General features: G+C 38.6%; 1 protein-coding gene across 1 annotated transcript in view; it reads right to left on the bottom strand.

Moving 5' to 3' along the window:
• The window catches only part of LOC308232239 (uncharacterized protein), a gene marked incomplete at both ends in the record, with an annotated part of 62,505 nt that extends 46,022 nt beyond the window's left edge, over nt 1-16,483 (bottom strand). The window contains 2 exon segments of the mRNA XM_080638313.1: nt 15,978-16,285; nt 16,287-16,483. Coding sequence (XP_080494439.1) covers nt 15,978-16,285; nt 16,287-16,483 — 505 coding nt within the window.
• Between the last annotated feature and the right edge of the window lie 211 nt (nt 16,484-16,694).

Consider the following 16,694-nt stretch of genomic DNA (forward strand, 5'->3'; position numbering starts at 1 on the left):
CTTCCATTGTACTTGTGCACACTGAAAGTCTGGAACTGTTAGCAGTAGTACAAATCTGCAGGATTTTAGGATTTCCTTAGCTGTAGGCAACTGGCTGTGAATCAATAACATTACTTTATATGACTTTAATTTTCATTCTGGATGGCAGAATTTTACTAGTAAATGTTTTTAAAGCATGAGCTGGGAATAGCCTTGGCTTGAATCAAACCAAATGTAGATAACAGGTTTGGTATATTCTCACTAAACTCTTTAGAAAATACTTCAGTTGACTTCAGTTGGCTTTGTCTTGAGTACCCAATGTTTGGTTTAACCAAACACCAATATATTTCACCTCCCTTTGCCCTCCTACATCTCTCCTCTCATATTGGTACTTTACTAAGTTACAACAGTAAGAGTACATGTTGAAATACCATTCTACTTGGTATCTGGGGGTGAGTGGACTGAAAATTTAGGAAGAATTGAGCACCTGCATTCTAGTAATTTTCATTACCATGAGAAATCAGTAGTCTCAGGAACCACCTTTAAATTCACAAAGCTACAAAATTGCAAGATAAGCAGAAGAATTAACTGAATTATTTAAACCCATCAAAACTGTACATTTTTTTCAAGTTATCTTTTTTCATAGAGGCTTCTTGGAGATGCAAAATATTTCATTAGCCAGAGAAAATCAAGAATGTAAACTAATAAATGAACACAAGACTTATGCAGAAAGATGATTTCTTGTACAAAGGCAGGACGAGATTCTGCTTTTTTACATCTACATATTTAATATAGTGCCTTCCTATCTACCTACATAAGGAGGCCAAGGTCAATTGTTGTTCTTTCTTTCTACCCCAACTATTATATATATGTCCACTCATACTGGATTCTGCAGAATCCTCATAGAATCATAGAGTTGTTAAGGTTGGAAAGGACCTTAAGACCACCAACTTTTAACACCCCTCTCACGAGCAGGGACACCTCATCGAAACCATGTCACCCAAGTCTCTGTCCAACCCCGCCTTGAACACCATCAAGGATGGAGCATTCACAACCTCCCTGGGCAACCCATTCCAGTGCCTCACCACCCTTACGGTAAAGAATTTCTTCCTTACATCCAATCTAATCTCCCCTTGTTTAAGTTTTAACCCGTTATCCCTTGTCCTATCACTACAGTCCCTAATGAAGTGTCCCTCCCCAGCATCCTTATAAGCCTCCTTTAAATACTGGAAAGCTGTTATGAGGTCCCCATATATCCTTCTCTTCTCCAGGCTGAACAGCTCCAACTTCTCAGCCTGTCTTCATACAGGAGATGCTACAGCTCCCTGGTCACCCTCCTGGCCCTTCTCTGGACTTGTTCGTGTAAAACTAAGAACAATATTTATATTAAGTCCTTTTAGTCAAATCTCAAAGTTAAGAAAACAAGAAAATCACAAAGCTGAAGTATCAAACAAAAATAGAAAAATATTGGTCTTGTTCTTTTCCCAATGGTCTGAAATGTAACAGTTGTTTACATTTCTGAAGTAGCCTTCTCTTCTTGAAAATTTTGAGTTTTCCATTATAAATCTGGTGACTGAGAAAGCATGACAATATAAGCCAGGAATTCTTTCAATTGAAAAGAAGTGAAAGATATGTAGAAAAATGCATTTTCATGAGGTATAAAGAAGATGATGGAAATTTTTCTTAGCATAACTATTGGTATAAAAATACTGAATACAGTTTGTGCCTTTTTTTTTTTTAATGTTCTTTCATATGTATAGAAATATTAGACTGATGAATATTTTGAAAAGAGTTATCACTTCCTTTATAAAGCATTTATTAGCCAGATGATAATTTACTAACTCTTCATATGTTTTTAGCTAAAATAAATTTATGGCTTCAGTTTAGAGAGGAAAATATCCTGCATATTTGAAGAGACAAAAAATGATCCTGTTTTAAAAAAAATATGCTCAAATTTTCTTATTAAAATTATTTTAATTCCCCAAGCACAAATTCATTCTATCATTTTCTTTGTCATGAGTATATTTTAGGATCAGATGAGTTTTGAGAATGTTGATGATCAGCATATAAATAATAAAGAAAATTATAATAACACCAAGGTAAGGCACAGTGAGAGGACACAGGGCTTTTGAGACAACGTTCTTTTCATTTCACAGTTTTGAATGTGTCATATGCATACTTGTGCCAAAAGGAATGATAAATGTTACAAACAGTTAAAATAATTGTAAAGCATGTCAGACAAATTCATTTCTGTCAAGGAATTGTAAAACTTGTTTGGTTTTTTTTTTTTTTTTCAGGGAATTTGACTTCTGGGTTAGGAGGAGAAAAGGAAATAAAAATTAGATGATCCATTTAACATACAAGCTGGGCTCAGTTCTCTTGTGTTCTGAACCCTATTTGCATTTTTTTGTATCTAATTGGTAGCTGCTAGACAAGGCTTATGTGCTGTAGGGACTGCATTTGTTAAGGGTCTCACACAGCAGATCATGTAAATAAATCTTTGCTTGTATGTTCAAAAACCTTTCTGCTGAGAATGTACATGACACCGTTACTTTTGTAACATAGCATTAAATCTGTACTACTTTCTGGCCATTAAAATTTAATTAATTTTTTAATGGTGTTTCAACCTTAGTAGGTCTCACTGCTGATATGCGTAAAATGAAATAACACAGCAAAAAATGTTAGAAGTAAAGTTTGGGTAACATATGATCCACTTCTGATTCTCTTTTGATGGCTTTACTGTGATACTCAATATCTGTTTATCTTTTTATATCTGTTTTTCAAAATATCTGTTTATTGAATATCTTTACAGATACTCAATATCTGTTTCTAGATGATGATTTTTGGATGCATTGCTTTTTATTAGCTTTCAGCAGTACACATTAAAAGAAAGTTATGGAATCCTTAACAAGGCATATGCACATCATATTTATTTTGATTTTGATGGCTTATGTTGTCAAATTCAACACTGCTGTCAGAAAATGCTATGCACAATGAAATTGTTTCATGTTATGAATAGCGGCATTATCATCTGGAATTTGCCTACCCCTGTTAAATCAAAATTATAGCTCCATGGGTTCAGAGCAGCAGAACAAGTGGAAATTGAACTCTTTATCTTAATATGTATTATTAACTATAAATTTAAGCATCTTTCTGTCCTATTGTTAATATTCTGGAACATTTTTCTGGAATTTCTTGAGAGCTCAAGAACTTTTTTTTTTTTTTTTGACTGACATGTGGGAAATTATGGGAAAATATATTCCCTAAAGTAAAGACTTAAACTCTATCACAGTGTCTGAGGGATGGAAAGGAAGTGAGAACTCAATCTAAACCCAAAGTTCAAGGAGCAAACCTCAACCACCGACAAAGGGGGCCATGCAGAGAGGCAAATCTGTGTGGGTGACGGGATAGAAACAGCGAAATGGATCCAGGCATTATTGCCCTGGTCCGGTTTAAGTCCTGGGAACGGTGAAGAAACACGAAGTGTTAATGCCCTGCTCAGGCCTAGGCCTTGGGAACTGTAAGGAGAGCAATGAAGGATAAAGATCAGTTAGCAAAACAAAGCAGGCAGTTTGCAAGATGAAGCAGGATGTGCATCTCAAAGACAGACCAAACAGTGTGAATATTTGTAACCCTTAGTAGTTTCACTAAATCAGGATGATAAGGAAACAAGAGAGTGGAAAGTTACTGCTTAGCACTTAGTAGACTACAAAAGGATGCAAGACACGACATAAAAGCCTTCAGATTTCATCAGAACTGGAGTTCGTCTTTGGTACGCCACAAATGGTGCCCGAACAGGAGGAACTTGGGCTAATCTGTTGGAGTTGGCAGCTGGTGGTGTAGGTTGGCTGAACTCAGAGGAGTCCGGTGGGGACCACTGAAGTCATGCAGACACAAACCTATCACCTGGAGAGGTGAGGAGGCCCGTGGGGGAGCACTGAAGAGGTCCGGACATAAGATCGCCTGGAAAAGGTGAGCAGCAGGAAATGGGACTATGCAGAGGAATATTACTGAGGAAGAAGCCTTCATTTTATGCATGTCTTCAGTCCTTCTTAAGAAGAAGGGAGCAACCTTCAAAGAGACAGACTTAATGTTGAAATGGTTGAAGACGCGTTATCCAGAGATTGATGAGTCCACCATATTTGAGATCTCTTTGTGGGATCGGGCAGGAGTTAAATTGTGGGATGCAGATACAAAGGTGATAACACTGTGAAAAATTGTAGTCATTTAGAGAACTATTTTAGAGACATTAAAGTAAAAAAATGAGATCGTGGAGCCCAGTGCTCCATGGTACCACTGGAAAGGGTACCACTGGACAGCAGGGTTGCTTTCAGACGTTGATTCCGTGAGGCATGCCTCACTACAGAACAGGACGGCTGTTGATTTTTATTGTTACCTCAAGACCATGGGTGTGAAGATTTTGGTGGTATGTGCTGCATGAATTTATCAGATCATTCATAAAAGCATTCTGGACTTACTAACAAGGACAGCACACCTTCAGGAAGATGAGGGACTGAATTGGTTGAACAAAGTGTTTTCTGGCTTGAGCATTACAGGATGGCTTTATTTTAAACATTTTGTTAGCCTTTTTAGGTATCCTAATATGTGTGCCTTGTTTGCTACTATAGTTAGTGGAGAATATAGAAACTTTGGCAAAAGTAGATCATAAATCTATAGAAGCTGTCTTTAAGTAAAACAAAAAAGGGTAGATGTGGGTGACGGGACAGAAATAGTTAACGAAATGGATCCAGGCATTATCACCCTGGTCCCGTTTAAGCCCTGGGAATGGCAAAGAAAACACCAAGTGCTATTGCCCTGCTCAGGCCTAAGCCTTGGGAACTGTAGAGAGAACACTGAAGGATAAAGATCAGTTAGCAAAACAAAGCAGGCGGTTTGCAAGATGAAGCAGGATGTGCATCTCAAAGACAGACCAAACAGTGTGAATATTTGTAACCCTTAGTAGTTTTGCTAAATCGGGATGATAAGGAAGCAAGAGAGTGGAAAGTTACTGCTTAGCACTTAGTAGACTATAAAAGGGATGTGAGACGAGACATAAAGGTCTTCAGATTTCACCAGAACTGAAGTCTGGTTTTGATTTGCCACAAAGCTGCATGTGAAATAGAAATTTTTTCAGCATTTCCAAAATACAGTGTAATTACCTTCTTGGGTGATGAGAAGCACCCACCATTACAAGCAACTTCTTGACTAAGCTCATTTATAAAGCAGATCTGCTTCTGGATCTCTTGTTGAAATAGGAATTTTGGCTGAATGCAATTGCAACTACCAAAGCTATTGTGTACATGGAAACATTAAAACAGGGCACAATCCTGAAAATAATTCTATGTTGCTTACAGAAATTATACAGAAGAATGACAAGTTATAAACTTAACACTATCTTAAACCTTAATCATTATTTCCATTTTTTTGAAGTTAAACCATCTGAACTGTTTTCTGAAATTATAACAGGACAATGAGGAAACAAAACAGGTTGTATTAATATGCCTATACATTACCAACTCTACATGGTTAGTAAAGTATTTACAGTGGATTTTCCACTTTGTATGATGTATGTGGCCTCTGATTACAGTTGGAATCTACATTTAGAGAAGCTGGTGAGAACCAATAAGAGGAAATTCTTTCTATACTATAGTTGTTTTCTCAGAAGGGCTTTTAGAGTTTCCTATCCTAACACCATATTTGTTAACATACAGGAAATGCTTTACTCCTTTGGGGAAACATCCCGCTTCCTTGAAAGGGAGATTTTATTGGAAATGCTGAGAGCAGCTGAAACCATGCATTTCTAGTGATTCCATAGTTTGTTAGAAACCCTGTGGAAGCTGGGTTTCAACATTCAACGGTTCTACTGGGATTCAGAAATCTTGGTTTGTGGAGGTAGGTAAATCTCCATATTTTGTAGGTCAAAGGGAGACTTTCTTCAATTTTCCTATCATTATCACATTCTGCAAATGACAGTAAACATTTACTTAGCCTGAATTTTCCTTTACAGAATACAAAAGGTCTGAAAGCCTTGATTTTAACACCAGTGATGACTATAGCAATAAAAATTTACATAAAGAAGGGGAACATAAAACCCTATAAACACAATATAACCATATTATCAGAAAAAATGCCACAAAACTTTCCTAAAAACCAAATGCAGTCTGGCAAACTGATAAAAAAGAAAAACTCAATTAAGCGTGTGAATATTGAAAGCAGAAGCTGCAATGTTTGAACCTGTCTGTCTTTACACTGGAGTGTTCTATGAGTTCAAAAGAAACTCTGTTCTTGACCCTATGCAAAAAAATCTTAGGTGCTTTCTGAAATGTGTTTATTCCAAGCCACAAAAAAAAAAGGAGTGGTGGCATATGTCCTAAGTCTCCCTCTGGAAATCTGCTAAAATGAGCTTAGAAGAGCTCCTTCTGCAGGAGAATAACCTTTGTAGGTGGGCAACTAATCCACCTGCATCTGGGACATGAAAAAATGCAGGTTCTGTGTCTGCTTGTCAACTGGATAAGTCTGTGCACTCTGCGAGTACAGTCATTAGCAGGAACCCTTCCCACCCAGAAACCCCCTCTGGCAAAGGTGACAACCCTTCTTTAGGAACACAAGAAGTGCAGTGGAAAGAGCAGTGGAGCTACCAGCGGAAACAAAGCTTTGCAAATAAATAAATGACTGAATAAGTAAACATGTAGATGATGGCACTGGCACAAGGGGCCACTAAAATGATTATGATAGGACATGGTAATAATAGCAAATAACATTTTTCTTTTTAATGAAACATAAGTGCCCTTAGTGCCCGTGAACTAAGAATGTAATGTGAATCACTTACACATTCTTTGATGGATCATTAAGATTGCTTTCACCTGAAACACTTAATATATATATTGCCTCTGTCATTTTGTTTCTGCCAGTCTCAAGCATCAATGGTATCTTAAAAATGCTAGCAAAAGTTATCAATTTGATAATGTACAGTAGCATGGCCTCTAGGAAGTCTGCCGTATGCCTGGAAGAGGTTCATAGTGTCAGTACTAGCCACCATATAAATTAAAAATGCTTTCCTGAAATACAAGAAATAAAATTGTTTCTTATGTCCTAATTGCACCTCAAACTTGATAGTGAAATTTGTGTTCAAGGGTATTAGTTGCTCAGTTGATAAATGAAAGATACTTTAATATCTCTTGTCAGATTTTTTATTTTATTATCTCAGTTATTTTGGAGACAGTTACATAAGGGTCCCATCAAGAGAAGTGAGAGAAACCTTGGGCTGTGTTGTGCTTACGATCCAACCGGCAACTAAGTACCATGCAGCTGCTCGCTCATTCCTCCACCCTTCCTCATCACATTCCTCCCCAAGCATGTAAATATAAATGTAAACTCTTCTTCAATGTTCTTCTTCAGGAATACAGGAAGGGCATTGGAAAGAGCAGTGGAGCTAGCAGCAGAAACAAAGCTTTGCAAATAAATAAATGACTGAATAAGTAAACAAGTAGATGATGTCACAGGCACAAGGGGCTGCTAAAATGAAGTGATTATGATAAGATATGTGTAATAATAGCAATATAAATTCAAAAAATATAAACCCCATGGGTTGAGATAAGAACAGTTTAATAACTAAAATAAAATACAATATAATACTACTACCAAGGGAAACAACAAGGAGAGAGATATAAAAGTGAAAAAGGAAAGGAAAAAAACGAACAAGAAACCAAACACAAGTATAATTGCTCACCACCCACCAACAAATACCCAGCCCAACCCGAGCAGCAACCTGGCTCTTCCGTGTAGCTCCCCCAGTTTATATACTGGGCATGGCATGCTGTGGTATGGAATACCTCTTTGGCTAGTTTGGGTCAGGTGTCCTGTCTCTGCTGCTTCCCAGTTACTTGTGCCCCTCCTCACTGACAGAGCATGAGAGATTGAAAAGTCCTTGATCAGGGTAAGTGCTACCGAGCAACAATTAAAACATCAGTGTGTTATCAGCATTATTCTCAGACTAAATCCAAAACACAGCACTGTACCAGCCACTGGGAGGAAAATTAACTCTATGCCAGATGAAACTGGGACAGGATGACAGGCAATAAAGAATTCTAGATGACCGATTGGTAATTCTGTTTATCAGAACTATTACACTGAAGAACAAGCCATGTGAGAAGGATATGTATATATAACAATATAACTTGCATTTGTGGAAGTGGTAGATACATTCTTTCTTTAGGTCTGTTTTAACAGCTAAACCTTACTAATGTTCTTTTTCAGCCAAAGCTACATGTTTGAATTGTATGCATTATACAAAAATTAATCCAAACCCAGAGATCTTATCTTCATCTTGTTAAAGGCCTTAAAATCATGTGATAAAAACTATTATAATATAAACATATAAAAAGGTGACTTAAGGAAAAGGATTGTAATAGAAGAGAGATAATGACAAAGATAAAGGATCTAAATTAAGAAAGCAGAAATCTATGTAAAAAATAAAAAAGATCTGTGTACCTTCCCCAGTATGATAGATCCGTGTATAGTACCAAAAAATTTTTATTTTGTTCTCTTGGTGGAAAATATAAAAATCTATAAGATAATGATGCAGGGACTGTAAGAATGAAGACCCTAGGCCCACTGTAGGGGAGGATCCGGTTCGAGACCATCTTAAAAACCTAAATGTACAGAAGCCCATGGGACCTGATGAAATCCATCGGCGGGTCCTGAAGGAACTGGCGAATGAAGTTGCTAAGCCACTGGCCATCCTATTTGAAAAATCATGGCAGTCAGGTGAAGTTCCCGACGACTGGAAAAAGGGAAATATAACCCTCATTTTTAAGAAGGGAAAAATGCATAACACAAGGAATTACAGACCAGTCAGTCTCACCTCTGTGCCTGGCAAACTCTTGGAGCAGATTCTCCTGGAAGGCATGCTAAGGCACATGAAAAACAAGGAGGTGCTTGGTGACAGCCAGCATGGCTTCACGAAGGGGAAATCCTGCCTGACCAATTTGGTGGCCTTCTATGACGGGGCTATGAAACTGATGGACAGGGGCAGAGCAGTTGACATCATCTACCTGGATATGTGCAAAGCATTCGACACTGTCACACATGACATCCTTGTCTTTAAATTGGAGACATCAATTTTATGGGTGGACCACTTAGTGGATAAAGAACTGGCTGGATGGCCGCACACAAAGAGTTGTGGTCAATGGCTCGATGTCCAGCTGGAGACCAGTAACGAGTGGTGTCCCTCAGGGATTGGTTTTGGGACTGGTCTTGTTCAACATCTTTGTCGGTGACATGGACAGTGGGATTGAGTGTGCCCTCAGCAAGTTTGCCGATGACACCAAGCTGTGTGGTTCAGTTGATACGTCAGAGGGAAGGAATGCCATCCAGAGGGACCTTGACACGCTTGTGAGGTGGGCTGATGCCAACCTGATAAAGTTTAACCATGTCAAGTGCAAGGTCCTACATCTGTGTTGGAGCAATCCCAGGCACAGCTACAGGTTGGGGAAAGAAGAGATTCAGAGCAGCCCTGCAGAGAAGGACTTGGGGGTGTTGGTCGATGAAAAAATGAACATGAGCTGGCAGTGTGCGCTCGCAGCCCAGAAAGCCAACCGTATCCTGGGCTGCATCAAGAGGAGCATGACCAGCAGGTTGAAGGAGCTGATCCTGCCCCTCTACTCTGCTCTCGTGAGACCTCACTTGGAGTATTGTGTGCAGTTCTGGTGTCCTCAACATAAAAAGGATATGGAACTGTTGGAACAAGTCCAGAGGAGGGCCACAAGGATGATCAGGGGGCTGGAGCACCTTTCGTATGAAGATAGGCTGAGAAAGTTGTGGCTGTTCAGCCTGGAGAAGAGAAGGCTGCGTGGAGACCTCATAGCAGCCTCCCAGTATCTGAAGGGGGCCTACAAGGATACTGGGGATGGACTATTCATCAGGGGCTGTAGTGACAGGACAAGGGGTAACGGGTTAAAACTTAAACAGGGGAAGTTTAAATTGGATATAAGGAAGAAATTCTTTACTGAGAGGGTGGTGAGGCACTGGAATGGGTTGCCCAGGGAGGTTGTGAATGCTCCATCCTTGGCGGTGTTCAAGGCCAGGTTGGATGAGGCCTTGGGTGACATGGTTTAGTGTGAGATGTCCCTGCCCATGGCAGGGGGGTTGGAACTAGATGATCTTAAGGTCCTTTCCAACCCTAACTATTCTATGATTCTATGATTCTATAATGATAATAATTTAATCCTTATATTGAGGTAATACTTTTGAAAGTAAACTCTCAATGTAAAATGATGCTCTAGCCAGATAGTTCTAATTACGAAGGCCATTGGGGAAAATATTGCTATTTAAATTTTTAATATGGAAAACTAATAGAAGTCTGTTCCATAAAAGTACAATCTGCAAGTAAGAAATGGAAAAGTTTTGAACTCTTGCACTGAACTGCAAAGAAATGTTCTTAATTAAAGTAGCCTTTTGAATAATAATCCTTTCCCAAACTGTTTTTTATTGAAAATGGTGTTAAATTGACATTCACACAGCATTAATGGATATAAAATGCATTCAGCATCCCTTGCTGAGTCAGTGGATAAATGATTTGGTGCCAAAAAGAATTATAAAATACTATGTTCAGTAAATACTTCTAATGGTTACAATTTTAAAACACCTACCTCACCAAAGCTGAATGGAACATTACCTTAAGGTAATGTATGGTACAGGGAACTTATGTATGGAACATTACCTTTAAGGAGTTTTATATGTCATATGAACAGCAACCAAATATTTATGGAAACTGAGTGCAAGAGTCTGTGTGCACCTTAACTCTACACTGCCCTTCCATGAAAATTTACAAATGTAGCACATTTTTATAGGATTGTACTATAAATAAATGGAAAATAATTCCCTTTGTGAAAGGGAATGACCTTTCGAGAGTCAAAAATATCCAATTCCAAAGAAATATTTTTACATTTAAAGTATTCAAATTGCAATGCAATCTTTTCTTCGAGTATTTAAACTAATATTCTTCTGTTCAAGATTTATTTATGCATTCCGTCAACAATCAACAGTAGCCATAACTAAAGAATGTGGTTGTAACTATTTTTGTGTAAACCCAGGGTAGACAGATAGGACACCAGTTGCATTTTGGGGATTTATTACCTAAAATTTGTTATCATGATCTTTTTTGTTTAATTTTCACATTATCCCGACAGCTGGTAGTTGGACAAATTTATTATGCAAACAGAATTACTCACTGAAAGTATTATAACTCAGTGTCACTTATTTGAAAATTTCAGGGCCTGTGTGTAAAATGCTTCAAATTTCCAAATTCTGTCTAAAATCTACTTTTTGATCTAGAATATGTAAAGATGCTAACTTATTGTTTTGTTTTACTCATTGTTATAGATAGTGTTTCATGATCCATAGCTGTCTAGCTGATATTGGTTTATGTTGGTGGAAATCAGGGTCTTAAGTTATTAATTGAGCCAGAGGAAGTGATACTATTTTGCTGCTAGATGAAACCCATACCTTTTCCATCACATGTTAAAAACACATTGCATTCTTCTTACTTATGGATTTGTGGATGTATATAAAGACTTCAGAATTCTAATTAAAATCTATATATTTTTAAAAAACAAAAAAATCACAATGTGGTTTTCAATGGGGTTTTTTTGGTGGTTTTTTGTTTGTTTGTTTGGTTGGTTGTTTTTTTTTTTTTTTTTTTTTTTTTTGAACAGTCTTGATGTTAACAGAGAAGAGTGAATTTTCAAAGTGTTTGAGGACATGTGTATTTAGCAGATATTTTCAGAAGCACTTAGGGTCCAGATAGTGAAAGACATGTCAAAACTTCTTGGGATAAATAAGAATTCTATTAGTCACCACTTCTATGGTTTCCTTGAGTCACCAGTTAGTTCATTTGTAGGTATTTAAGGAACTGTGCATACTGTAGCCCAGACATTAGGACTACTCCTCATAACACCTGTAGCAGAAGTTAATATTTTTGAGAAGAGTTTTATTTGTTTCTTATTGTCCTGTTTTTTGTAACATTATGGCACTATATGCAGTGTTAAGCAGGTAGTGTAAGACATCCTGAAATTCTACTGTAGATTTGAAAAGTTTGAAAAAATTCTAAGCTGTCATCTTTTTGCTACAGGAAAACTGTAAATTTTCTTTGTACTTGATTCTGTGAAGAGCGAAAGAAACTTAGAAACATATCTTGAATATGTATTTCTCTATTTCTCTTAAGGGTAAATAAGATACATTTTTGAGTATCATTGAAAATCTGTAACAGCTCTTGACAAAACATTAAGCAGCTGCAAATTCAGGTGCTCTGGTTAAGTGTGAATATAATTGCTCAGGAGATGAGAATATGCAAACAGCTCAAATGACTTATGCAGGGACAGAATGTGAAAGCTGAAAAGTATATTTTTCTTTTTCCCTCTTTTTTTTTTTTTTTTTTTTTTTAATCCACACAATATGTTGTCCAGGGCCCCTTTACATTCGTCTGTGTTATTGCATTATACTGATGAGGAGGTTTAGCTTCAGGCAGATTGTTGGTTATGGTAAAAGTTCCTTACAGTTGCAGATTCACCTGAGAGTGTCTAGGAAGTGGATTTTATAGTTTCTGAAAGCATATCCTCCTAAGGATAATAGCAACAATATTTAAGAAAAAAAGACTTATTTATATCATCATCATTTCAACCAAAACACAAAGTGGAAAATTAAAAAAGAAGCAGTCGTTGCTGGACCTTTTAAAGAGAAAAGGGAGCTGATTTCTGGAAACTACTGACTTTGTGAAACCACTAGCTGGACTTTGGTTTCACATCAGCAGAATTACTGGAGTTTTAAAATTGAGCAGCTTTACAGTCATTTTGTTGACTGTTTAAAGATTATTGACCTCTCACCAAAGCTGTGACACAAATATATGTTACAGTAATCTAAAACTCTTAATTTACTTTTCTCTAATACAGTAAATTATATGTGTCTGTTTAATCTATTTTAATGTTGGTAAATACAGGAACATTTTAGGGGGAAAAAAGGTTAAAATCGAACAAGGTTGCAAAGATGAAATTGAAAGGAATTCATGAAGCTGAAGTCAGTGACAATGAAAGATACTGCAGTGACACATGTAGGGGTGAAGACCTTGTATTATTCAGAGGGTAAGTGTTTAACATTGCTAATTTTGTACTTACATTGTTTCTGAAATCTATGAAGAAAGACTGTGAGGTTTCATATCTGAATTATTGACATAAATATTTTAAAATTCTGAAAAAACTACATTTTACCATATTTATAATCTATTTTGAATTACAATTTTTAAATTTAGGAAAAGATATAGTGTAGTTTTCATAGATGCCTTATGAAATACAAAGCTCTGAGTTTGCAATTTACTACATTTTTCTCTATAACTCCAACAACGTTAAGGAAATTTTCACAATTTGCATGGTTAAACACTAGACAAACTTGCCTATAGAGTTTGTGAAACCTCATTTTTGGACATTCTGAAAGATTTGCCAGAGAGGGCCCTGAATAACCTAACCTATTTGGACATTTCTTTGAGTGGCAGGCTGGCCCAGAGGACCTGCAGATGTCCACTTCAACTTAATCTAGTCTATGACATTTATTAAGGATATAAATAATTTTGGTTCTTTGCTTTAAAATGATGGACCCCACACAATGAATATGAGGAAATAAGAATATTTCCTCTACTAAGTTAAGGTTGAGTTTCTCTTTTATTAATAACAGAGGTTTGAGGGCTTTTTATTGAATAATTTAGATTGTGTCTTCAGCAATTTTCTGTGTTGTAGAACATCTATGAAATAAATTTCAGAGATACGCTCAAACATCCAGGTTCAGCATGTACCTGATGGAGGTGTTCATGATAATATGGTAAATTGGTTATTTGAAAAAATATGCTGTGAATTAACACGCCAGTCTTCACATGAACATTGCTGGATACCCGAGACATGTTAGAAGGCCTTTTAAAATTGTTTTTATCAAATCTTTTTAGCGAATGTATTTTTTTAAAGCTTTTTTATTTTTTTAAAGTTAGTTTGCAAACTAACTATATTTAGCTAAACATTTAAAATATTTCATTTTAAGCTATTATCTACTCATTATATTTTCAGCATTTTTGTTTAAATTCAGCAGTATCTAGTACCTTCTGCATGTGGAGCTAACAAGAAAATGGATATAAAGTATATAAATACATATGTCAGTAAAAGCTCTTTTGGCTGCCGGATTATATGACTACTGCAGTGACTAACCTAAGAGAAAAAGAAGCAGAATGTGGCTGAAGTACCAATTATTCATGTTGTGCTAAGACATTATGGCAGATGAATGTGCATTTATGTGAGAAATATTTTTACAAATCAAAAGTGTTTATGTCGTCTTATCATTCTTTAGAGCACTATTGAAAAATTAAAAAATTTCCTGAGGGCTCTATGACCTAAAGTTGTTTCTATGTTCCCAGTCCAGCAGGTATACTGTGTAGAAGAACATAAATGTGTGTTTAGATTCACTGCCTTGAAATGAGTGGGATGCAAGACTGCAGGCTTTACTTATAGGCTTGCTTTAAAGTTGGGACTGGGTGTATTTTTGTCTCTCTAGTGAAGCCTAAATTTGATGTATTGAGGGGAGAACATTTTGGATATTTTTCATACTACTTACATACTATGTCAAAGAGAATGAAATAAATATTTATTTATCGAATAGTCCTGTTTTTTCAGTTTACAAGGCATGTGGATTTTGAATTTAATTATTTTTATACATAGTAAAATTCTATACTATTAATTTTATTTTGGATCTCTTTATGCTTTGAGTGAAATAGTTTCTTATAATCTACTAAAGTAACAGAATTATGTCAAGGTCTCTGTGGAATAACTTGCTGTCGTGGTTTAAGCCCAGGCCATAAATCAGAACCACAAAGTCCACTTCCCTCCCACACCTTTCTTCCCTCCGCTTCTGGAGGGATGGGGAGGAGAATCAAAAGAATGCAACTCCCACGGGTTGAGATAAGAACAGTTTAATAACTAAGGTATAACACAAACCACTATTCCTACCGCTAATAGTAATAATGATAAAGGAAATAACAAGGAAGAGAATACAACCGCTCACCAACCGGTACCTCACCCCCACCCTGCCGTGATCTAGCCCTTCTGGGAACTCTCAGTTCTCCATCCTGGGCATGATGTGCTGTGGTATGGAATACCTCTTTGGCTAGTTTGGGTCAGGTGTCCTGTCCCTGCTTCCTCCCAGCTTCTCCTCCTCCCTGGCAGAGCATGAGACTCACAAAGTCCTTGGTCAGTCTAAACATCGGTGTTATCAGCTTTGTTCCCAGGCTGAAAGTCAAAAACACAGTGCTGCAGCAGCTACTAAGAAGGTGGAAAAATGACTGCTACTGCTGAACCCAGGACAGTATCCACCCCTTATTCCATACCATTCACGTCATGCTCAGATCCCACATTTTCAATATACCATCACTTTCATCTCAGTGCACTCTTATCTTAGTGCACGGACCAATCCCTATAAAGCTGCTGAGTCCATTCGGTCCATGATGGTGGGCTCCATCTCTTGTAACAGTCTTTCAGGGCAGGAGAGGCCCATTGCAAAGTCCACCCCTCGATCATGAGTCCATCTCTATGTTGCATCTCTGCCCTGATGGCCTGAAGTGTCATGGGCCCATCAGGCTCAAAATAATTCATCCTCCCCTGCAGCAGTCTCTGCAACTTGTCGTCGGGGACTCCACACAGCTGCCTTCCATCTCCGACGCTTCCAAAGCACTGGAGGGGCCCAGTGGTTTAGATACTCGCCCATACTGTCCCACACACCGTGACACTCATGACTGTCCAGCCTTGGGGAAAACCTCTCGGTCCCCCTGTATTGTCTAAACCCAGACAAGACCCAAACCTGACTCTGCTTAACTCTCGGGATCAGACAAAATGGCCGTGGGTGAAACACACTCTGTGTGTGTGCCAACATGGTGATCCCCATCACAATCAGCAGGCAAGTCCCAAGGGTACCCAAAGGGCATTCAAAACCTTCAGAACTCTCAAATGGTGCTGCTATGCTTGCCGGCTCTCTCACCACCAGCTTCTCTTCTTCTGAGTCCAGATCTTCCTCCTCTGCCTTGCTGGAAAGCGCTGCGTGGTCTCCTGCATCCTCCTGCGGCTCAGGCTCACGGGGCTCGGTGGGCTGCTGGGGGATGCTCTCGGCCGCCACGGGGCTGGGCTCGGCCGCGGGGCTCGGCTCCTCCGCCGCCTCCTCCCGCTGCTCGGCAGCTGCCTCCTTCCCCTCCTCGACCGCCCCCACTTCTTCCACCAGCAGCCGCCTCCTTCCCGCCCTCCGGCCCTGCTCCCACCGCCGCTTGGTCCCCGGGGCCGCTCTCCTGGGCAGCTTCGGCCGCCGCCGGCTCCCGGGGCCGCTCCCTCTCAGATCCCCGCAGCCTCACGAAGACGGAGGCGAGGACGAGGGCCAGGACGGTGAAAAGCAGCGGGAGAGCCAGGTACAAGTCCACAGCCACGTTCATCCCACCCTGCTGCCGGAGCCCGCCCATATTACAAGCCATTACCATGAAGTACAGTGAAACAAGAACCTTAGCCCAAGGCCCACACTTAAAAGACACTAACACAGCAAATACGGGCTCTAAGTAAGCAACGACATACAGAAACTGTGATATCAAAAAGAACAACTTTGAGAGCCCATAAATCAGCATTGTGCCTCGGTCAGATCTGTCGTTA

This window comes from Psittacula echo (genome assembly GCF_963264785.1).
Source record: "Psittacula echo genome assembly, chromosome: Z".
NCBI classification, from domain to species: domain Eukaryota; kingdom Metazoa; phylum Chordata; class Aves; order Psittaciformes; family Psittacidae; genus Psittacula; species Psittacula echo.